Source organism: Numida meleagris, chromosome 4 (genome assembly GCF_002078875.1).
Source record: "Numida meleagris isolate 19003 breed g44 Domestic line chromosome 4, NumMel1.0, whole genome shotgun sequence".
Lineage (NCBI taxonomy): Eukaryota > Metazoa > Chordata > Aves > Galliformes > Numididae > Numida > Numida meleagris.
The window spans coordinates 17,928,554-17,952,984 of NC_034412.1; the positions used below are offsets into that span (position 1 = coordinate 17,928,554).

The following is a 24,431-nucleotide window of genomic DNA, read 5'->3' on the forward strand; positions in this document are numbered from 1 at the left end:
ATACTTACTTTGTATTGAAGAATGCCATAAATTGACAATTTTTAGGTTGTAAGTATTTAACCTACATTTTTCACTTACTGACCCATTTTGCACTGGTATAATATCACTGACTTTCTGCTGGTATCTGTATTAAGAGGCAGAACAATTTTAGCAGCGAGCACTTTGAATTCCTCTCCCTGATACTTTTGGGACTGTGCTTTTACCTGAAGATGCTTAAGGTATTAAGTTGGGCTAATTAAATACAGAAATTCAGTAATATCTCATTTTAGCAGGTGTTGACATGTTTTTCTAGATATTTTTTTGTCAGTCCTGTTACATTAAGAAAGCAAACTGCTAATAACATGATCTTACCTGAAGTCATGCTAAACTATTTTCTCCTTCTTTCCTTACCTATTGTAGGGCAGTTGTCCATATCCAAGTGAAGGATGTTAATGAGTTTTCACCAGCTTTCAAAGAGAGTATGTATAAGGCCACTGTGACTGAGGGAAAGATCTATGATAGTATACTGCAGGTAGAAGCCATAGATGAGGACTGTTCCCCGCAGTATAGCCAGATCTGCAATTATGAAATTGTCACAACAGATGTTCCTTTTGCTATCGACAGAAATGGTGAGTATGGAGAAGGATCTAACTAATTTCTGGGATAGTGGTAATTTTTGCAGATAGTATAATTACTATCTTGTAATTGATACCAGCTGATAATCCAGCCCTTTGAGTTTTAACTCAAGAAATTAATCCTGTTCTCATCTCTGGGGATGAAGAAACTGTAACATTGGAAAATTGCATCCTGTTTATGTTTGATGTGATCAGAAAGTGCCACAATAATATCTACCATGGAAATGAAAAAATGGTTTTGTAGATGTGCAATATCTTTCTCTGCCAGTCAGTCTGTTCTTAGTTGTCTCAAATCTAGTTTCCCGTGCAAGAGATTGTATTTCCTAATGTAGCATGTAGCCCTACTTAATTTATCTGCAGGTTTATAGCTAGTCCCCAGTCTTCTGAACTCTCTGGAATGGGGTCTAAATGCAGAATGGACACTATACTATGTTTATTAGCCCACAGTTCTAGTCATTTGTGGTGCTTCCTGAAGTTGGTCTCGTACTCTGCAGTATAGAATAAAATACGCTTTGGAAAAGTAGTGACATTTTTAGTGGGTTCATATTTTACTTTTTTTTTTAATGTAATACTAAATGTACATCTCAAAAAAGTAATAAACCATATTAAGTTTTCCATATGGTGCACTTTCTGACATTGGCTTCTCTACCTGTCAGCTTCTTGCTTCTTCCAGTCAAGTTCTTACCAGAGAAAAGCACAGACGTTGTCATTGAGTTTGGGAGAAGTGGCTGGGCTGCATTAAAAATGTACTGAGGATTCTCCCCTCCCGTTCTCTGCTTGCTTTAGACAATACAAAATAGTAACTCTGTATTTCAAGTGCTTCAGCAGTGCCATACTGGCATCGCTTTGTAAATAGGAGTGCTGTTTTCTCTGTACCTGGGGCAGAGACCCGTGATGGGCCCATGGGAAGTTCTGCTACATGTGCACCTTACTGAGGTATTGAAGGAAAAGTCCTTCATGTTACTATCCTTAGTTATCAGTATTCCCACGTGCATCCTTGTGAAGAAATAGAAAATATAAATTCCTGTGCTTACAGAACATGTTTCCCAAAGCAAGCACCCTATTTGTATACCCAGCAGTGTTCTGATTTATCTTTTCAAATAGAGTAATTTAATCCATGTTGTATGTGGGGGTTGAATACTTTTTGGAAATTTGATTTTTTGCCAGTTTGGAAATTGAAAGCATGCATGGAGCTACGTTTTCTCTAAGCAGTTGTTTTCATGTTGGGATGTTTTATTAAAAAACAAAACAAAAAAAACCTTTCCCTAGTTCAAAAATGATCCATCTTTATTTGTACAGCTCTTGCATAATGTACAGCTGAGCATCAAAAGATAATAACCTGTTAGCATCGGTGCAGTGTAAAAGGTGTTGGGGGAAAAAGTCCACTTGTTATAATACTGTCATTTGTAGGCAAGTATTCTGTATACTATATAAAAGATGTAATCATGAGTATGTCTGTGTTTAGATAAATGTTTAGCTGTTTAGGGGGCTTCATGAACAGGCTTGTGACTTATCATGGTTAAATAATAGACAGAAATGAGCACTGTATGGAGCAGACATTCCAAATGCTTATGCCTTTTCTGGTCTTATCTCACAGTGCAGCTGGCTGTTGAGTGATCATGGCTTCTTTTATGTCAGAGGCATGATCAAAAGCACATTAAATGTCAAGTGTCTTTGGTTACATATTTGTCCCCATGTGCCTGTGACCCGCTTTCCAGCAAAGACAACAAGAAATTGACTTAAAAATAACTTTAAAGACCAAAAATAATTGGTATTAGGTTATAGTATGTACAGATTCTTGGTCATGAATTCAGTTAATAACTTTTTGATCTATTTGTTCACTAAAAGAACACTGCTGCCACAATCAACAGTAATTGCAGTCTAATTTGCGATTTTTTAAGATAATGGTAATTGCTTAAGTCCACTGGGATTAGAGACAGTGAATAGAAGGTTGCACTTTTATTTCGTGACAGAAATGTGTTGCTTAGTTCCAACACGTTTCACTGCTCACAATGTCTCTCTTTGTCAGCAGATATAAGCTTTCTCTGATGCAAATTCTTTGGCATTGTTCCCATTTTTGTTACTTGTGGGATATTTTAAAATAGATGTATGAGATGCTTGGGACTGTGTCTGTTAATGCTGTGCTAAGTAGGATTTTGTTTATAGTTTTTTGCCCATTGTGGAAAAAAAAAATCTAGGGTCTCCATTCTAGTGAAAGTCATGTCATTGTGTCTTGTGGAAGTGATGATTTTTTTCCACTTTTCAGAAGTACAGGTGTGGTATTTCAATTCCCAGAATGAGCGAGTATTCAATCAAATGCTTCAAATCAAACCTAAAAACTGCAGAAGGCTCTAAAAGTAGAGAGTTTGTAATGAAGAACATGCAATTATCAGTTCATATGTTGAGATGTTTTTTTGGACTACCAATCTGTGAAAATAACCATTAACAGACTTTGAGAAAGATGAACATGCTTTTACCATCAGCTTTTACCATCAGCTTTTACCTTTTGGTAGATCATTCCCGTTTTAGGCAAGATTTATTTGTATCTATATCAGTCCAGGGAACATTTTGTTGTCTTGAAAAATTGTATTACACACTGCAGAACATTTACAGAAAGGAAGAGAGAGCGCTCCAGACTGCAGCCGTGCGCAGTGTACTTCACATCACCAAATTGTGTGAGGTACAAACTCACCCAGCACTGGCACAGGAAGCAGCATTCACTGTAGACCTTAGTAGATTATACTCCTAAAGAAAAGTAAAATGAGGGTTCCCATTTACATTTGGCAGCTTTGACTCTGTGCATTTAATTTCTTTCTGATAAAAATTATTTCATGTGAAGAAAGTCTAGTATTCCTAAAATTCATCTTTTTGTATATGGAGCCTAATTTAGAAGGTAATGAACTCTTAGCTGCAAAATACAATCAAATACAACCATATAATGACAAAGGAAAAATCTGTGCTTTGCTGTAGAAGAACTAGAAAAAAAGGTATAAAATATTTTTTAAGAGACTTGCACATGCAGTTCAGTCGTCTTAGGAGAGAATCCCAATCACCTATTCAATTATCATCATATGAATATTGGCCTGGCTTTTTTTTTTTTTTTTTTCAAGTAACAGAATAATTAAACCGTAATGTCTGGTTCTATTTGTAATGTCAGCACAACAATATGTTTATGCATTTTTTTGCCTTGTCAAGGAGCACAGTCAGATGGTTCAAGAATTCACTATTAGATGCTAATTCTGTTATGACTCTGACGTGCTCGTGCTTGGAGATGTTTGGTATCTATTATTTAGCTTCCTCCTCTGTAAAATGGGTGTAATGATACTTGCCCAATCCTGGGAATCACATAGAAATACATGTTCAGGTTGCTCAGTATGAAGATGGTGTTACTGAGTTATCTGTTCAATCAGTACAGGTTTTGTCAAGTCACTTATCTTAGAAAACAGACCTGGGCAGAAAACCTTGCAAGGTCACCTTTACAGCACTGATATCTGTGTCAGAACCTATAAAATCCTGATATTGTCAGAAAAGCGAAACTTTATAGTAAAGTATTTGCATGTAGTTTTAATTTGCTTATTTATTTATTAAATCATGCTTTCTTTCCACTATCTTAGAGAAGTGCATGTTTCTGAAAAGAAGTCATGCTAGTCCTCCAGTTGATATACAGTCAAATACAGCTTCTGGTGGTCCTTTGCTGCCAGGAGTGTTGAGCTGTTGCTCCTGCGAGCAGACTGAAGTCAGAAGCAATTTGCACAGCATTGCTAGCTCTGGTATCTTGCAAGGGTTAGGAGATTCAAGTTCGTACTCCCTGTATATACAGGAAGTAAGCATGAAATTTGAAAGGGAATTGCAGTAGTAGAGTAGTTGAGTCTTTCTTCTGTTCTTGTGAATAAGATCTGTTACTCCAAAATAAGATGAAAGACACCCATAAAACAGGGAAGTCTGTATTGAACTATTCACAAAACTGACCCTGAGGAAACAGAAGAGCAAATGTGTGTGCACTCACACAGGAATATTCATATTTCTGTTGTCGCATATCAGCTTTCTGTTTTGTTTTTAAATCTGTTATAGCTCGGAGTGTTTCCAGGAAAAAGGCCAGTGTTTAGAAAGATTGAAGAAAATTAATTGTGAATTGTGTAGAGAAGTGCTTATTTTCCCCATTGAAATTTCCTTTTTTATTGATTACCTTTTTGTTCATGGATGAGATGCAAATAGAAATTCTCAGCCTATTGCTAAAACATTAGTCTTTATTTACAGTGCGATAGTGCTTAGTATTTATAGTGCTTATCATCTGTGTCTACTTTCCATTAAAAACTGTAAAATAACAAAGTGGTATAAAGCATCAGAGATAACAGAAAATTTGAATAATTTGGATACCAGTGAATTGCTCAGTAATATCTACAGGACATCCAAATGACCTTCCAGAATAGCTAATAGTCAGAATCTTTGTAGTCCAGATCTTAAAAGACAATAATGAAGTACAAATCTTGGAAGAGAGATTTAATGAAATGCAAATATGATGTATGGTTTACAAATCTTAGCGGGCAGTTAATGTGCCAAGCAAAATCTAGCTGTTGAGTTAGCCAGTTTTGATTTCTTGAATTATCTCTGATGACTATGGACTAAAATAATACCAAGGAGAACCAAATAGGGTAGCATAAAAATTTATGTAAAGAGTATAATGCAGAAAGAACAGCTTAGCAGATACTAAATCAATAATTGTGTACACAGGGGTAGTTTTTCACCAAATCCTCTTAGAAAGGTATTGACGAAGAAACTCAACAGAGTAAAATGGGTAGATTAGAGTTCTGTTGTTTTGGTAATTACTGACTCAAAAATAATGAAGTTGATATCATTCCTGCAGTTGCATTTGTGATGGGAAGAGGAATGGCAGATATAAGTATGCCTAGCAAGATGCCTGTGAAAGGGAATGGAGGAAGCTGTAGTACGTAGAACTATTTCCATTCTGTCCTTCAGCTTGTCTTCTTCTCCATTTGAGATACAGAAGCGGTGAGAGGACTCATCCCCGCTCTGTACCCTGCTCAGAAGGAGAGAAGTAAAGGCTGAGAATCACCACACAATAGGGGTTGAGCCTGATTTATAATTGCACAAGGGCAGTTTTGAACTACAAACTGTGAACTGTAAGACAGTGATAATTGCAACAAAAGTCTTCTTCCAGGCCTGACCTGAAAAGTTTTTGAAAGGCTTTTTAATAGTAATCTGAAAAGATCTGGGCTCTGAGAAGATGAGAAATGTGCAGCAGAGAAACGCTTCTTAGAAGTCTTTACTGTTGGATGTTTAGTTTAAGACTTCCTTAGGAAGGCTCATTTGTCTGCTTTCTCCAGCCTCTCAATTCATTTAAAAGAAAACAAAAGCAGTGTCAATTACGTACTTTGATCAGCACCTATGGAAATCAGACCCCACAGTATTTGACTAAAATTTAGGATTTGGGTGCTCCTCATTCCAAATCTGGCCCAAACAATTTTGCACATCTGTTCTTATACTTTTGTGTAGAGTGTTGATCCAGAGTAAACATTCTAATTCAAAGAGATGGTATAACAACCCAGTGCAAACATGTGAAATGCACCATACAGTCTCAAATTTTGGTTTGAGCAGTGAGGGCATTTCAGTGGAAATAGGCAGAATTAAAATGCTGAACTCTTTAATTACATGAAAATACAGTTACACAGTAATCTCCCAATCCAATGGGAAGTACTCTGAGAAAGATACTTCTTTGTGAAAGTTATTTCTTTGATCCTGAAACAGGTGATTTGTCACCCTTATATGGGTGTCAGGTTCAGCAGGTAATTTCTGTTATTGCTGAGTTTTATTTTCCATGTGGTAGCTCAATTCTGTCATGTCAAATACTGCTGAGCTTTCTTATGTAGAAGGTGATTCTGCACCTTACTTTTAAAACCCAGGGAAAGGAGTTAAATATCTCTCGCTTAAAGGGCAGTAACTTTAAGGGGAAAAAATTCTTAGGCTGGAGTTGCATTCAGCACGTGCAGCTGCCACGTTAAGGCAGTGTGTTCTGGGAAGATGTGGAAAATAAGGTTGCATCTACTTTGCATTTAATCTTTAAATTATCGTAGTCTTACTTCAGAAAATGTTGAGAAGATGTTTTCTAATATAGACTCGCCCTTATGTGTCCTTAGCATTAGTAAAGAGTGTTGTAAGTTGCCTAATAACTTCTCTTCATTCAGCAATGAAATAAAGTACAGCCCATTCCTTCTAACTGTCCTGCCTGTGGATGTTCTGTGTGTTTCAAAGAGCTTAGGATTTGATTAACTATACCTTGAATGCTATAATCTGTGTATGCTTAGTCAAAAGTCGCTGTATGTTGTCTTTTATTGAATCTGTAGGTAACATCAGAAACACTGAGAAGCTAAACTATGATAAAAAGCATCAGTATGAGATAATGGTAACAGCTTTTGACTGTGGACAAAAACACGCAAGAGAAGATGTCTTAGTACAAGTTAATGTCAAACCAGTGTGCAAACCAGGCTGGCAAGGTAAGGTTTAGTAGGTTTAAGATTATATTAATGTATAATGTTACTTTTTTTTGGTAGTTTCTTTCCTTTGTGATTTGTTTCTTGCCCAACCCCATTTGTACATCCAGGCTACACCCAGAAACTGTTGCTTATTGCAGTGGTTTTGTTATTATGCTTACTTCATCCCAAAACTGTTATTAATCCCATAGTTCTTTAACAGTGTTTCTTTAGTTGTAAAAAAAGAACAGATTAGGAAAATTAAAAAAGGGAGAAAGTTCTGTTCTAAGTCTGTCTAAATATACTGAAAGGTTAAAAAATTATTCTGGCTTGTCTTTCTCCTTGGAGTTGACTTGTATATGCATGCACAAATGCCTGAGTCAAGGTTTGTTCAACCTCCGATGGGTATGAAAGGTAAAGTTAATCTTGATTACTGTCATCATATTGAGAGGAATTTATTTTCTAAAAATGGTTGTAAGAAGCTGCAGTCTACCATCTAAAATGGGAAAAACTCCGCTAGTGATGAAGTGGGAAGATGCAGAATAGAAAGAATTAACATGAAAAGGAAGGCTGAATTAAAGAAAAATCAACTTAATACAAACACATTATGCAGACTTCATTCAGGACTAATCTGGCCTTCAAAACTGTAATTTTTAAAGAGAATAATTCAGAAGGAAATAATCATTTTCACTATTACACTTGCAGGTAAATTTGTAGAACTGGCACTTAGGAAAAAAAGTGTTTTATTTGTAAATTGAGGCCACCTCTGGTCTAGAAGACTTCACAGTGATGAAAATCTGAAATATCATAATTCCATTTTCACAGTCTTCATATCAAACAGAATCAGGTTGTATTTTTTCAGGGATGCCACCACCCCCTCAAGTATTTCTAAAAGCATTTTTATAAAAGTATAAGACTACTAAGTATTTCCACTTTTTATAACAAACGCTCATGATTTATGCTATAAAACTAATACAGTCTCTACACTTTGGAAATGTTCTGTTTCAGTTTTATGGAGTCATTGCTTATCAATGAAACGCACACATTTTGGCTTGGAAATTCTATTGGAATAAGCGCAATTGCTGATTTTTCATTTCCATTTAGGCATTTTAGTGACTGAATAATTTTTGCAAAGAGACCTTAGCAGTGATATGTTTATATTGCCCACTAATGTCATAGCTGTATCAAAAACAAAGTATCAAATATAGCATGGGTGGTCAGTGGTGGTCATATAGATACAAACAACCTCAAATAAAGTTGGTTTTATTTTTATTTATTGATGCTTTGGTTTATCTTCAATTATGTGAGGTTTGTGATTGTAATGAAAATCTGGAATTAAACTTTTCTTTTTGGAATACAATTTTTTTTTTTTCCTAGAAGTAAGGCTGTATGTTAAACAAACCACTATGACAGGTGGCCAAGTTGTTAGCATAAAGCAACCTCTTAAATAAAAGAAAAAGAAAACAAAAAAGCACTATGTGATAGAGTTTAAAGCAGCTTGACTAAAGCGTCTCTAGTAAGGAAGGATGTGTTTTTCTAGTATTCATTTTGCTTGAATTTAGACTTGGTAGTTCTGCAGTGAATCAGCACAAACGCACTCTGTCTTTATTCTGGTCTGATAAAGTTTATGATGGGTCTTTATTCTAGGCAGGACAAAAATATCAGTTCAGATATTTTCTGCTCTAGTTTATTCCTTGCCTGTGGAATTGTGTCTTTCTGTCTGTCAGCAAGGTGACTGCTTCGTTTTGCTGTCATGTTTCCACGTTGAATGACACATGGTGCAAGTGGATGGTATTTGCCTTCTCAGGATATAAGATCCTTAAGTAAACAATTGGGTATGAGACATTAGTGCTTAACTATCAAGTCATTAATTATAATTTGAAAGCAAGGTGCAGCATAATACTTCCAGAAATTTCTACATTTCTCTTACAGAGACTTTTTTTAATGCCTACTTATTTTTAAAGGTGAAGATAGTCACATAGTTGATGGTGTTTTCCATTTTGAACTAATATCTGTAAAAACTAACTGCTGATAGAAAAAAATCAACTAAGAAAAGCTTACTGATAGAATTTCCATTACTTAGAGAAGAAATCTGGAGGGAGACTAGGAATGGACGATATTTACAGTGTTTTTACTTCCCTGATGCCCAGTCCCAAGTGCCGAATACAGCACTTGCTCTTGTTAAACTTCAGCCAGTTGCTGACTGCCCAGATGCTCACTTACTACCAGGTAACAAAGGAGGCTGCAGTTTAGGAAAGGCTGTGTGATAGTATTTCTGACATTATAAAATAGATAATTTCAGCTCCAAATCTATTTGTTTGCTGTTTATTTCTAAGCAACAGATTTCTGTACAATCATTTGCACGTTCTGGGTGTTTCTAGTTGTTCCTCTAGGTCTCTACTTTTGTTTTCCTGTTCTGTGGATACAGAGCAGACACTGTATGCTTTTTGCTTCACTGTGCGCTTGTTGATTCACTTCCAGAGTGATTTTTTTTTTCTACAGTACTTTCACTGTCATATTAATATTGACTCCTATAAAGCTGTATCTGTCTTAGTCAAATCAGGAGAGACAGACCTGTGGCAACACAGAGCTAAATATCTGTACAGTATTTTTCATAAAAAAATATCAGGTCATGGGTGAAATAAGAATCAAAAACTTGTAACTTAGATCACATTCATTTAACCTGTTTATAATACCATAATAGCATATTATCTTTCATTACTTGTAGGAACGGTTCCATACAACTGAAGAAATCACTGTCCCACAAGTGGGGTAGCAGAAATAAATTAAATAAGACAATGTGCTAAATAATGTACTACAAAAGTACACAAGAAGAATTTACCCACAAAAAAATTAAGAGCAGAATCATATAAGAACCTAATCTATACTTTGAGATTTCTGAAGATTTGCTCAGCTACTAGAGATCAAGCCAGAATTGAGGTCAGATTTTTCCCTAAAAGTTATTGATTTCAGATGAAATGTAGTTATAATGGCCTAAAAAAAAAAAAAAAAAAAAAAAAAAAAAAAAAAAAAAAAAAAGAAGAAGAAGAGACACAACAAAAAACCAAAAGCCTTCTCTAAAACAAACAACAGGATACCTCAAGAAAGTGTTGGGGTATTCTGGCCTTTCCGAAACAAACAGGGAAGGTTGAATATGTGTTCTGGTTTTGGCTGGGATAGAGTCTTTGTAGCTGATATGGTGCTGTGTTTTGGATTTAGGATGAGAATAATGTTGATAACACTCTAGTGTTTTAGCTGTTGCTGAGTAGTGCTTGCATTACGGCAAAAACTTTCCAGTTTCTTGTGCTGTCTGCCAGGGAGGGGCTGGTGGTGCAGAAAAAGTGAGGAGTCACAGTCAGGACAGCAGACCAGGGGTGGCCAAAGGGACATCCCATATTATAGGAGTTTGCTGCAGGGGGTTGGAGGCTGCTGTGCTCAGGATTCAGCTGGACGTTGATCAGCTAGTGGAGAGCAATTGCATTGTGTATCACTAGTTTTGTGTATTCTTTTCATTTCTCCTCCTGTTTCTTTCCTATAAAAGCTGTCACATTCTTAACTCTCAAGTTCTTCTTTTTTTTTCTTTTTTTTTTTCCCAATTCTCTCCCCTGTCCCTCTGGGGAGGGTGAGCAGATGAATGGCTGCGTGGTGCTGAGCTGCCTGCCAAATGAAACCACAGCTGTCTTTTTTGTCACTCAGCATGGGGCACAAAGGGTTGAGGTAACAACAGATCTGACCAGAGCATGTTATAGCAAATCAGTTTATAAATGGTTATAAATATTATATGTTTAATTGTTGTTGGTCACAATGTTGGTATATTTACTCTCAGAGTCCATTTTTTTGTTCACAATTGTGTTTTATGTAACTTCTGTCTTGCTGTTTATCATCCCTGAGGGATGAGGGCTTTAGGTTGGTTTTTGGTTTTCTCAGTTTTTGTTATATCCATGATATTTGTTATGTTACGCCAACTGGTGCCCAGCCCAGTCAGTCCCCAATGACTATCTTGTGGAAGTCAATATACAGCAAAGACAATAGAACAAAAACTTTATCCAATCACCTGAATTTTGTGCACAATATATTTTATCAGAGCAACACGTTCCTCAAAAATCCTAAGTCAATTTCACTTAGTGTTTAGTGTTTACTTAAAAATACTTTGGAAGTAAAAACTTCCATTAATCCATAGGTTGATACTACTCTTGTCAAACATTTTTATAAATATATTGTGTGTTCCATTTTTAAGGCATGTATGGCTTATAAAGGTGGTGACCTAAGGCTTTTCTGCCATCAAAAGGCACATTCCTATCGTCTCTTTCAGGTGAGCTAGTAATTCAGAGACCATATAAAGGTCACATCAGCTTGTTTCTCCTGCTGAAATATAATCTTTCTTTTGTTCAGAGGAGGGCAGGACCTTCTCTTTTAGTAGCAGAGGGACTTTAGAGCATTTCTGAGTACGCATACTTTATAGATATTATTTATAGTAGACTTCACATGAAAGTCGTTGGTCAGGTACAGAAACCTCACAGAACAGAATCAGGAAACTATTCCTAATCCTCAGGAACAACTTTAAAATCTTAAAAAAAAAAAAATAATAATAATAATAAAAAAAAAATCTTCTGCAATAAATATAAATTGACTTCCATTCTCATTCCATGCACGTACCTGGCAGTTTAAAATGTAATGCTTGTGTTGTTTTAGCTGTAGAAGATATTTGCCCATTTTTTAAAAAGAAAGTTATTGCTTTATGACATGCCATTCTAATCTTGGAGCTGCTGTGTCTATGTCATTAATCCAGGGTAATTACAATGAAATGCTCACATTGAGCTGTTAAACTGAATCACACTCTTTAGTAGAATACCTAGTCTTATCTTTTTCAGACATTTGAAAATTAATTGAATTGCTGAGTACCTGTAGTTGTGGGACTCGCAAGTTACGTAAGTTTATACTTATTTTCAGTACTTGTATCAGCATTGTTCTTCTGTTGACCTACCAGACATACTTAGAGAAAGCAGTCATATCTGTTTCAATCTCGTTTTTAAATAGAACTGCTTTTCCTCAGCTAATTCTGCTTATGTCTTATGGCTAAATAAGCACAAATGTTCCAGATAACTGTTTTCATATATCTCTTCTACTGAGGCCTTTTCCTAGAAAAGGCACTGTGATGTATTGTCCAAGATTGTTGTTGTGTTGTTTGTTGTGTTTTGTTTGGTTTTTTTTTTTTTTGCCTGACTGTATCAGCCTTCGTGGTTCATGGACATGCTGTTAACTTAACGGAATCAGTTCTTTTTCCATGTTTAATTTTTTTAGTACTGATGCACAAGTTTAATGAAGCTCCTGAGCATGAACTGGCACTTTGTATCATAACCACAAAGCAATGTTTCTTTAACGTATCAAGTTATCTTGTCCTATGCTCGGGATATCCTGCTTCTGCATTGACTTCCAATGTAGGATTACCTTCCAGTTTCTTCATCAGCAACAGTAATTAATACAGTTTTGCATCGAGATCAGGAATAGAAAAGTCAAGTAGTCCCAAGGTAGATTCATAAGGGTCCTTACTAGATTAATCCCTGTGTACTACAAGCTTTACTTTTTCAGTGACCCATTTTTGCCTTCTCTTTAGAGAATTCTGTAAGGCCTGTTGAAGAAAAAAATCCAAATGGAGACTGTATTCTGCCAGGCTACACAGGGCTGATTTTAATCAAGTTTTTCCCATTGGCTTCCCCCTCCCCCCACAGTGGGGAGACAGTGTTTACCTTCCTAAATTTGCACTGTAACGTGGTAATGCTTGTGCCAAAGGACAAACAACACTGTTTGAGTTTAGTTAATCAAGCACAACCTGCCATTTTGGATGGGATTATGTCTTCTGACTGTTTGAAAACCCTGAACATGAGTCACATTTTAAGATCCAGTTTAAAATACCAGTTCCGAAATTCAGAGTCTTTGTAGACTTCGGTTACGTAAGATTCTTCCTCTGAGTCAGTTCTAGTGGAATTGAAAAATTGCCACAGCATTCCTGAGTAGAAGGTGCTGGTCTTTTGAATGTGTCCAATACAGGACGCTTTTCTGGGAGAAAGTAAAATGACCAACTTTGCCACATTCAGTGTTAAATGAAACATTTGGGTCTTTCTCACAAAATCAGAAAAACTCTTCACACTGCCACCAGTTCTTTTTGCTTCGTCTGACTCTATGCACTTTTCAACATTACTAACTTCACTAGTAGTGAAACACAGAAGATGCTGGCCTCAGTCTTAATCCCTCTGGGACGCTGAAATGCTATGGGGACAGTTACTATGTAAATAAGACACTTACTTGTAGTGAAGCTATTACTAACTTTAAGGTATCCCAGGTATCAGCCATTGTATCGCCCTGTGCCTGCCTGGGAAAGCATTGTGTGTGGTTTGGGGTAGTCCTTGGCTGACTTCTTAAATACACGCTGAACCCCCTTTCCATCACTGAAAGAAGTTCAGTTGGGACTTAGGATTTTAGATTGATCTGTGATGCTGCAGGAGACTAAGGTACAAAGATATTAGTTCAAGTGTAGTTGATGTTCTACAATTTAGAGCTGAGAAAAATATGGGTAATTTAGAACATTTGGGGCTTATGATCCCTGGTCAAAAGTCATCATTTTTAACAAGCAGAAAGGTAATACTGGGAAATGAAACAACTCTTCCAATTCAGGGGACGCACATATAGCAGTAACAGAGTACCATTATCCTTCATGTGAGTTGAGGCATTTTATTTAGTGAATTTTATATAAGGCATTCTTCATATAACTGCAGTTGCATGTGCATTTGCAAGTTGATAAGTTACAGTGAGTAATTCAGTTACGTTTCCCAATAATGAATATTTTGCATGAGAGACAGTTAATCAATTATAACAGAGAAGCAAGAAAGTGTCTGAAATCTGAAAGCTGCTGAGATAGAAATATTTCAGATACAGATTTGACTATTATTTTTCTTGTTGGTGAGGAATGTAATGCTTTAGCTAGTGAATAAGAGATTAGAAAAAGCAATAATTCTTATGTTAATTCTTGTATTATTAGCATATGTTCAAAACAACAAGTTGCTTTATTTTTGTCTCAAGCATTTGAAATAATTTCCTGCTCTCATTTGATTGGAAAAATGTTAATTTCAAGTTTCAAAAGTGGATTAGAAATAGAAATCTGTTATTGTAATGATATACCTTATGATTCTTGAAATTCAGTGGGAACTGTTTAAGTTGACAGTAAGAGAGAAATGTATGTGATACTGCAGATCAAATCTAACTTTATATGAAATATTACTACCTGAAAATTACTACTACAATAGTAACTTAGCTGATGCATGCACAAGCAATAAAGTAGTCATAGCTGTCTTTTAGTCAGGCATGTCCTAAGGATTCTAATAAAAATAGATCTAATATCTACAGAATGTTCTGCAAAGTCTCAGCTTCCTCATGGGACCAAAATGCTTTGTTATCACCATTTGTATTAAAAGTCACAAAATCTGAGAGTCCCAGTACTGAGATGCAGATTGCCAGCATCCCATCATCTTTGTCTGTACTCTGGACTAGCGATTGCTCTGCATTTCAAAGTGTTTGCCTGGACTCTCAGATTTTGGTGTGGTATTTATAGAGCACCCTTCTTGAAACTTTCTGAAAACTAAGTCTCTTGAAAAACAAACTTTTTCACTTACTAAATTCATAGATCTGTCTCCGTACATTTGCTTTAAGATATTTCATTGACTGCTGGGACCTAGACTTTTTCCATTTATAGAGTCCTCTTTTACCTAGGACTAAAAATACAGAAACTTTATGTGTGCAAGAGTACTTCTGGTGGGAAATTTTACAGGTACACAGATGTACACACTGGTAGCAGAGCTAAATAGTTTTGTGACTTCAAAATAATTAACTATTTACATCTCTCTATTAGTATGGCATTGGCATTTATGTTCTTAGTAGGTTGGCTACAATTGGCTGAAATATGAACAGGAAAAATAGCCAAAATTCATGTTTTTAACTAATGATGCTTGTTTGGGATTTCTCTGAAGCAAGTTGTAGTTAATTGGATTTAAAAAATTGAATGCTTCAGTTGAGAGACAGTGGTGGGTATACCATGTGCAGGTGGCCTAAGGCAGGTGTTCAACGTGTTGTAGGCTGTGAGACATCTGCATAAGCACAAGTGCATCTTAGCCAGACCTAGCCGAATGCATGAGTAGTTTTTTCAGCTGTAACTTTCAGTTGTGTATACTTCACAAAAGTAAAAGACAAGAGGTGGCACTACAGACATATTATATTAGCTTTTGGACACAGTCCAGTAAGACTGATGCATATCGCAGGTCCTTGGAGATATTTCTTCTTATCATAAAACTATGAAATCTATCCAAATTCAGTGGAGCCAACAGCCTCATCTCAGTAGAGCTAGCTTGTAGGCTGTCATAGGGACATGAACATTGGAGACTCAGACTGATTGATTAGCAGTTATGTTAGGATATGTAGCCTGTGTTTGTGTGACTTAGCAGTATTACTTAATAGAGCCTGATGCTCTTTTAGAAGGAGAGGCAAAACCAAATTTTTAGGACATTAATTAGAAAAAAGGTTTTTGTCTTAGCCAGGGGCATTCGAAAGCAATGTGTCATCTAAAATTACATAATTGCTTTCCCATTTTTAATCTCTCTTGAATTTTTTGTTGTTGCACTTTTCCAGACTGGAACAAACGTGTTGAATACAAGCCTGGTTCCGGCAGCATACCTTTGTTTCCCAGTATTCATCTAGAAACGTGTGACGGACCAGTTTCATCAATACATACAACAATTGAATTGCAGACCAATTATATTGGAAAGGGCTGTGATCGTGAAACATACTCAGAAAAATCTCTGCAGAAACTATGTGGTATGAACATGGCTTTCAGTCAATATAACAGTCTTTTTAAAGATAAAGTGCCAAATCCTTGTGACTTGTAAGCATGCAATATATGCATTTAGCTCAGCTAGTTCATGTTTTATTATAACAACAAAAACCAAGGGACTGATGATTAACTAGTGCCCTATTCTTCCATTTATTTTCACTTTTTTTCCATGCCTTTTCCCTGCTTTACTTTTTTTTCCCCCTCACCTCCTACTCTTCCTTTCTCTATTTTTTCCTGTTTTCTCATCCTACATCTTTCACATTCTTTCTTTCCTTTAGAACTAATACTGTTTTTGTGACAGCATATTGAGATTTCACATATAAATTGACCATCAAACAAAGACCATAGGATTGCATAATTGAATCTCTATCTTGTGTTTTAAGTCTTCCTCGCTCAGCTTTCTGCTCTTCTGCTAAGTACTGTTCCAGAGCAAAAGCAAACAAAAATAAAGGAACGTTATGGACAATCATTTGAGGAAAAATATTTAAGAAACATATTTTGAGACTGAGAAAGAGAGGTACACATGAGAGAGAGGAATAGAATTCACATCAAATCAAAATATTTTCTACCTGAAAATTGCTCAGTTTAATCCTGTATCTCTGCCCAACTGATGGGGATCCTGAAAAACCAGGAGAAAGCCCATTTGCCATCCGTATGCATCATCATCATATTTATGACATTAAAATGGAGAGGCTGAACAAAGCTATGAGACCAGTTCCCAAACTTGATTTAACAAAATGTTAGTGTTTTAGATAAAAATAAATATATTACAGCTTAAGTCAAGTACTTTCGCTGCCACTAAGAACTTAATGTTATCAGCAAAAAGAACATTGTTTTATGCCTGTTACAGACCTGCTAATGGCACAAACACTCTAAGCAGCACCCTATTAACGTTACTTTCATTACTTTACCTGCTGACACTTGAAATTCAATTTTCTAGTCCTTAAATCTTTCTCTTTTACTACTGAATAAACTGGATATTTCCCCAAAGTCAAACTTTAATTCAGTGGCTGGCTGTACCATGTGTAGGCCTAAACAGGTTAAAAACAGAATGGTCAAAACATTTCCACAGGTTTGACAATGCCATTGTAGTAGCTGCAGGCATTGTGTGAGCTAGTGGACAGTATCTAAGTATACTGCTGAACTTCCAGTTTTAGCTTAGCATATCTGTGAAGGAATAGGATGTGAAGCACTTGAAAAAGAAACAGAATGTAAAAAGCATATGTAAAGGAAGTGGGGAAAGTCTTACTGATGAAAGAGCAGTATTTTTGTCCAAGGTTTCCATTTCTTCATAGAGAATTATGGGCAGGGTAGAAACTGATAATAGGACTTTGATAAAAAGGTTAAAATGAAAGTAAACTTTACATCAGAATTGCATTGGGAAAGATTTACATTTTGATATTTGGCTTTTGTTGTCGTCCTTACTATAGAGAGAAAAGGTTATCTTATGAAAGCAGGTTAAATTATTTATGGAAAACAGTTTTCTTCCAGAAATGATCTTATTTTATCTTATGGTTAGATAAATAAATTCTTAGCGAGGGAGGAAAACTCTGCATTTTTTTCCATCAGTGAAGTATCGTGTGATTGCAGAGGGTGCAGAGTTGAATGATCAGAGACAAGTATTCATTTGCTCCATGTAAAAAGCAAGATTCTCTCTCTGTAACTAAGGATCCAGTTTATAAATCTTGTGCTCATTTCTTAATTTATCAGTTAGAAATGCAGAGAATTCAGATGCTGATGACCATGCATTAAAATTCATTTTTTTTCATGTGACTGATCATTCAGCTCTGCCTTTCAATAACTCAGTAATGTGTACTTACTTTGACAGTAAAGGTGGGCAGTTTTACTGATTAAATTGCAGTCAAATCATTTAAAGTCAAGGACCTATTAGTATTGTGCCTCAAAGCATTTTAGGAAGTGTTTTTTCACCTTGTCATCCAACAATAATAAAAAATAATGTGTGAAAGACTCAAGGGTTCTCCCCCAGTTAATTCTAACAAATAAATACATTTAGCTAGGGACCACTTATTAATGATTTACTTTTCCAGAGGGGCTAATATGAGTTCTGAGTACCACTGAAGTCCTGTATGTTTCATTAGGCAAGAGCACATGGAGCTACAACCTGCCAAAAAACAGCATTAAAGTGATATTACCTCTTATACGGTGAATATTCTGTATGTACTGATATTCATACCAACAATACGAGTATCCGTTGCTGTCTGTTGGACATTAGGGCCCTTGCTCTGCATTCATATCCACTGTACTGAATTTGGCAACACATCACCCCCATATACTACATATCTCTGTGCAGACAGGGAGGGAGGATGTGAAGCCTTCCCACTGGAGGTGTAAAACTGTTTTAGTCTTAGCACTTCTTGAAATAACTGAAGAAATGTCATTAGTGAATTTAAGAAAATAATGAGGAGTTTCTAAGAAAAGTAACTTAACAATGTTTTCTGTAGTCACTGCACAGTATGTTTCCTCTACTGGTTTTCCTGGTTTAGCGTGCTGGCTACTAGATAATGTGTATGTAATTTGACAGTGAAGATAGCAGGACCATTTGGGATGTGAAAATAATGTAAAAGTGTGAGTCAGGCCCCACACCCATAGTAAATTCATCTGTACAGCTTTTTCATTAATCTATCATTCTGCTATTAATTATATGCCATTTGCAGGAGCATCCTCAGGTGCCATTGACCTCTTACCATCTCCCAGTGCAACAACTAACTGGACAGCCGGGCTTCTCATGGATAACAATGACATGATTTTTAAATTTGATGGAAAACAAGGAGCCAAAATCCCAGATGGAATAGTCCCAAAGAATTTAACTGATCAATTCACCATCTCTCTGTGGATGAAACATGGACCTAGCCCAGGTCTAAGAGCTGAGAAAGAGACTATTCTCTGCAACTCTGACAAGACGGGTGAGTCTTTCTATTGAGGAAATGGTTGGAGAAAGGCAAAACATATTTGGTAAAGTATTACCATTTCACAGCTCTAAAAGTAGTTAGGTTGAATATTGATTTGAATCTTATTTATTAACTTGGTCATAATTCTTCCATAAAATGAATATGGCGTAATTCAGGAAGATATTACGTGGCTTTCACTAGAACCATAATGATGCACGATATTGGAAAAAACACAGTTTCAATTTGTTGTTTTTTTTGTCTTTTAGATTTGTATTGCTTTGAAACACATTAACCTAAACAAAAGTGTTCACGATAGTTCAGATCACTAATCTTCCTGCACCCTCTTTCAGAAATGAACCGACATCACTATGCCTTGTACGTGCACAACTGCCGATTAGTGTTTCTGTTGCGTAAAGACTTTGATCAGGCTGACACCTTCCGCCCTGCAGAGTTCCACTGGAAACTGGATCAGGTACTTGCGACTTTTTCTTATCTGTAACCCATTCATACCTCCATCTGCTTTAGAAATCACAGAGAACAACTCAAATACTAATGTAATTGCTTGGGGAAATTGGAAGACTACTTCAGTTACGTTGCAAATTCCAACTGTTGTTAGTCTTTACTGGGCTTCACAGAAAAAGAGACAAATTAGTTAGTTTGGTTGAGTCATTCATTTCAATAAGTTCTTTAACTGAGTCATATTCAGCACCAAGTAGAGGTTTATATCCATTGTCAGTGGAGAACCTTAGAGTCATGACATTGCATGTAGTTCCATAAAAGTTTTCCATTTATCAAAAAAACAATCTACTGGATCAGCACAATGGAAGTGATAAAAGTCTTTTTGCTACAGAGTATGCTGACATGCCAGAAGCAATTTATAATGTATTTTATGTCTGATCTATGGATTTTCACTTTCATCTGCTATGCTGTATGTAATTTCTCATTTTTATGAAGAGTATATTGTAAGGAAATTATTATTAAGGAGATAAGAGTTGTCTTTGAAATATTTATTAATTATAAACAAGATAAGGATCATTTGGATGAAAGAAGACACATCTCATCAACTTGGTATTTTATGTAAGCAAGTTCCTTCATGTCTTTGGGCCCACACTGTAATATCAAAGATGTAAATATAGGAATGGTAACTTTGCTAATATACCCTCAAAATGCCTATTAAAAGATGATCTATGTCCTGATTATCAGAAGAACGTGGCGATAAACCATAGGATGGTCATAGCACTTGCTTTTCCTATCCATTAACCAGTTTGGAAACAGTTTCTGCTGTACGTGATAAGAAATCTTGGTACCTAGAAAGGGATACATTTGCATTATATCATATTTAAGAATACCAGTCTCAAGTAACCAGTGTCAGCTCAGAAAATACTATTCTGCATGCTGAAGATGGATTTCAAATGGCTGTATAGTAAAGATCAAAAATCACCAATGGTACTACAAAGTTTATGTAAAATATGAGGTCTGCTCCAAAAGTAATGCCTCCTGTTTTTATGGTGTTGGCCCATGATGTTGGAGGCAGATGTTGGCAGTATGGCAGTAGAGGTTAGACCTTCCCAACAATATTCCATTACATTTTGCTGCCAGGTGACAGATGGCAGCAGAGGGGCAGTCTGACAAAATGGTGTCTGACATGGAAGTGCACGTGAAGCAAAGCAGTGACATTGAATTTTTCCATGCAGAAAAGATTGCACCCATTGACATTTATCAGTGCTTGCTGAATGCTTATGGAGACTAAACGGTGGATGTGAGCAGTGGTGACAGCAGCATAAAACACAAACTACAGCCATGCAGGCTTGTTTATTGCTGGTGAAAATGCATAGCTAATGGTGGTGACTGTGTTGAAGAATAGTGTTTTGTAGCTGAGAATTTGCTCTATCAAATAGTGCTACTGTGCTCTTCGTTGTAGTTTTCATGGAAATAAATAGGACGTGTTACTTTTGGAGTGACCTATGTATTTTGACTTGGAAAGCTGAATGCAATCAGCTTTCTCTTTTATATCTTTAGAATGGGAGAGTAACAGTGTCCACTCAGTAAAAAAAAAATCTATGTGTAACTCTTGTAACTTAGCTGTGATGAAGCACGGGAAAATGTACTGTCAAGAACAATGTTCCATCGTCAGGGGATGTATGTGATCATGTGAAAGAACTTTTTCATCTCTATTACCATCTACAATTACTTTATTCACACTTTAGTTTTGCCATATCATTTCCAGAATTAGCTGGTTGGGTTTTTTTAAAAGATGTAAATCAGAAAGTATGGAAATGCTAATATCTCTCAAATTCTATTTTTCCTTCTTATATCACAAGATAGACTGTATATCCTGAACTACATGAGGTGGAAGTATACCATACTTTAAATATGGCATTTTGTAAGTAATTGATTCATTCAGTAAGGGATTTTTCTGAAAGTAACTTTTTCATGAGCCTATTCCTATTCAAGAAATATACTCTTATGTGAACTCCAACACATAAATAAAATTGAACTGAAATACATATACCAAACAAGCTGCCATATGCATTTGCCTGCCAATAAGATATAGCTCATGTTTTGGCAATTAATTGCATCTTTAATATGATCTTCTGACTTCCTAATATATGGAAAAGATTCTCACAGGGCAGGATCAACACTGCTATAGTACAACTCATAGCAATCTCTTCCCAGTTTTTCGCCATTTCTTGCAAATGCTCAGTGATTTCAACAGCATGCTTACTGCAGGGGAGAGTTGTGTACCACATGATGCTCTGCAATGTCAGGCATCTCCCAGAGGCTGCTCTGTGGGTCCAACCAGAAAAAGACACTTAAGTACATTTTGCTGATGGCATAAATGGGAGTTGTATAATTCCTCTTTGGTTCCTATGCATTTATTTGGTATTTTAGAAATATAGAAAGCAAGCTAACAAAGTCAGTGATGTTCTTTAAGCGTTCTAGATTACACCCCTCTCTACAGGATCAAGTGCTTAATCTTTAAAGGAAAGGCTTGATCTGTCTGAATGCAGGACTCAAGTGTGTGCTAAGTTTGAGGACAACAGTAAACTGCAAGAGCAGCCCTCAAGGTAGAGAGTCCTTGCAGAGAGATCTTGACAAATGTGAGAGCTGGGCAATCACCAGCTACATGAAGTTGAACAAGAGCAAGTGCCAAATTCTGCACCTGGGGTGGGACAACCCAGAATATATGTACAGACTGGGGGACAAGAGGCAGGAGAGCAGCCCCACAGAAAGGAATCTGGGGATTCTGGTTGACAGCGAGTTGATTCTGAGCCAGCAGTGTGTGCTGGTTGCCAGAGGGGCCAACTGTACCATGGGGTGCACCAGGCCCAGCACTGCCAGCAGTCGAGGGAAGGGGTTGTCCCACTGTCCCTCTGCCTCACCTTGAGCACTGTGTACAGGTTTGGGCACCACAACATAAAGAAGGACATAAAACTATGAGAGAGTGTCCAGAGGAGGAGGATGAAAACAGTGAAAGGTCTGGAGGGCAAGATGTGTGAGGAGCAGCTGAGGTTCCTCAGTTTGTTCATCCCAGAGCAGAAGAGGCTGAGGGGAGGCCTCATGAAATCTACAGCTCTTACAGGGAGCAGGTGGGCAGCACTGAGCTCTGCTTTCCGGGGACAGCTACAGGGCCTGAGGGAACGGCATGGAGCTGTGTCAGGGGAGGGTCAGGTGGGGGTTAGGAAAAGGTTCTTCTCCAGAGGTAGTGGGCATGGCCTCAAGCTGCTGGAGTTCAAGGAGAGTTTGGGTACCACTCTCAGATGTAGGGTTTGGGTGGTCCTGTGTGCAACCAGGGGTTGGACCTGGTTATCATTGTGGGTCCCTTCTAAGTGAGGATGTCTTGTGATTCTGTGATTTATATCAAGTAGATTATTGTGTGTGATTAGCCTTGCACTGGAATTTGAGTAGCAGTGATGTTATTGATGAACTATATATACTTTTCATTTTTATTCTTCAGCGTTTATCAATATCTAAAGGGAGGTGGGAGGCAAATGGATGAGGCAAAGCTCTTCTCAGTAGTGTGTAGTGATAGGACAAGGAGAAATGGCCTAAAACTTGAACATGGGAAGTTCCATACAAACATGCATGAGAACTTTTTTATGGTAAGGGTGATGGAACACTGGAACAAGTTGCCCAGAGAGGTTGTGGAGTCATCTTCTATGTAGATATTCAAGATCCATCTGGACACTGACCTATGCAACCTATTGTAGGGAACCTGCTTTAGCAGGGCAGTTGGACTCAATGATCTCGTCCAGCCTCTGCAATTCTGTGATTCTGTTATTTCCTTGCAGACAGTGATGCTTAGCTCAGGAATCCACTTCCGTATGGTTTGTTCATTTTGGCAGTCTGTATGAGTTTGAGGGGACACTGTTTCAAAAACAGTAAGCTAAGTAAGAGTGCATGCATCTAAGTAGTTACGTATAAGTGCTATTTCTTTCCTTCTTAAAAAAAGCCTTGGGTAATTCTACAGTTATTGTCTTAAATCAGTAAACCTAAGATAGCTGCACCAGCAGACACCTTCTCACATCTTAAGTAGAATACCAAACATCAGTTGACAAAACTCAGTGTTTCTGATGTAAACCCTAGAACTATTTACATCATCTTTCATCTGTAGACCTACTGTGGTGTAGTCCAGAAACCACTGGATACTTTATAGTGTTTATCAAAAAGTAGCTTCGCATTCCAGTACAATCTCCTTGATCTCAAAAGGGAAAGAAGCAAGGGCTAGATTTTCAAAAGTAAATTAAGTGCTCTGGTCTCTTCTGAAAATCCCGCCAGCTGATTTTTTTTTATTTTTTTTTGGCATATTTAGATTCTGAAATACCATTGGAAATCTCACCTTCAGAACTGTTCTTTTTTTTTTTTTTTTTTTAAATGGCTTGGGTTGAAAAGGACCTCAAAGATCATCAAGTCTCAACCCCCTTGCTGAGTGCAGGGTTGCCAACCACTAGACCAGGCTGCCCAGAGCCACGTCCAGCCTGGCCTTGAATACCTCCAGGGAGGAGGCATCCACAACCTCCTTGAGCAACCTGTTCCAGTGCATCACCACCCTCTGTGTGAAAAGCTTCCTCCTAATATCTAACCTATATCTCCCCTGTGTCAGTTTAAAACCATTCCCCCTTGTCTTATCATTATCCACCCTCGTGAACAATCGTTCCCCCTCCTGTTTATGTGCTCCCTTCAAGTATTGAAAGGGCCACAATGAGGTCTCCCTGGAGCCTTCTCTTCTCCAAACTATACAAGCCCAGTTCCCTCAACCTTTCCTCATAGGAGAGGTGCTCCAGCCCTCTGATCATCTTGGTCGCCCTCCTCTGAACTTGTTCCAAGAGCTCCACGTCTTTCTTGTGCTGGGGGCCCCAGGCCTGGACACAGTACTCCAGATGGGGCCTCACAAGAACCCAGTAGAGGGGGACCACCACCTCCCTTGCCCTGCTGACCACTCCTCTTTTAATGCAGACCAGAACATAGTTGGCCTTGTGGGCTATGAGCACACACTGCTGGCTCACGTCCAGCTTCTCATCCACCAGGACCCCCAAGTCGC

General features: G+C 37.3%; 1 protein-coding gene across 1 annotated transcript in view; it reads left to right on the forward strand.

Annotated features, from left to right (window-relative positions):
* CLSTN2 (calsyntenin 2) overlaps positions 1-24,431 on the forward strand; it is a 214,499-nt gene that overhangs the window by 127,953 nt on the left and 62,115 nt on the right. Inside the window, exons 4-8 of the mRNA XM_021393774.1 lie at positions 400-608; positions 6,977-7,126; positions 15,779-15,964; positions 18,656-18,904; positions 19,240-19,361. Coding sequence (XP_021249449.1) covers positions 400-608; positions 6,977-7,126; positions 15,779-15,964; positions 18,656-18,904; positions 19,240-19,361 — 916 coding nt within the window. The remainder of the gene's footprint in view (positions 1-399; positions 609-6,976; positions 7,127-15,778; positions 15,965-18,655; positions 18,905-19,239; positions 19,362-24,431) is intronic.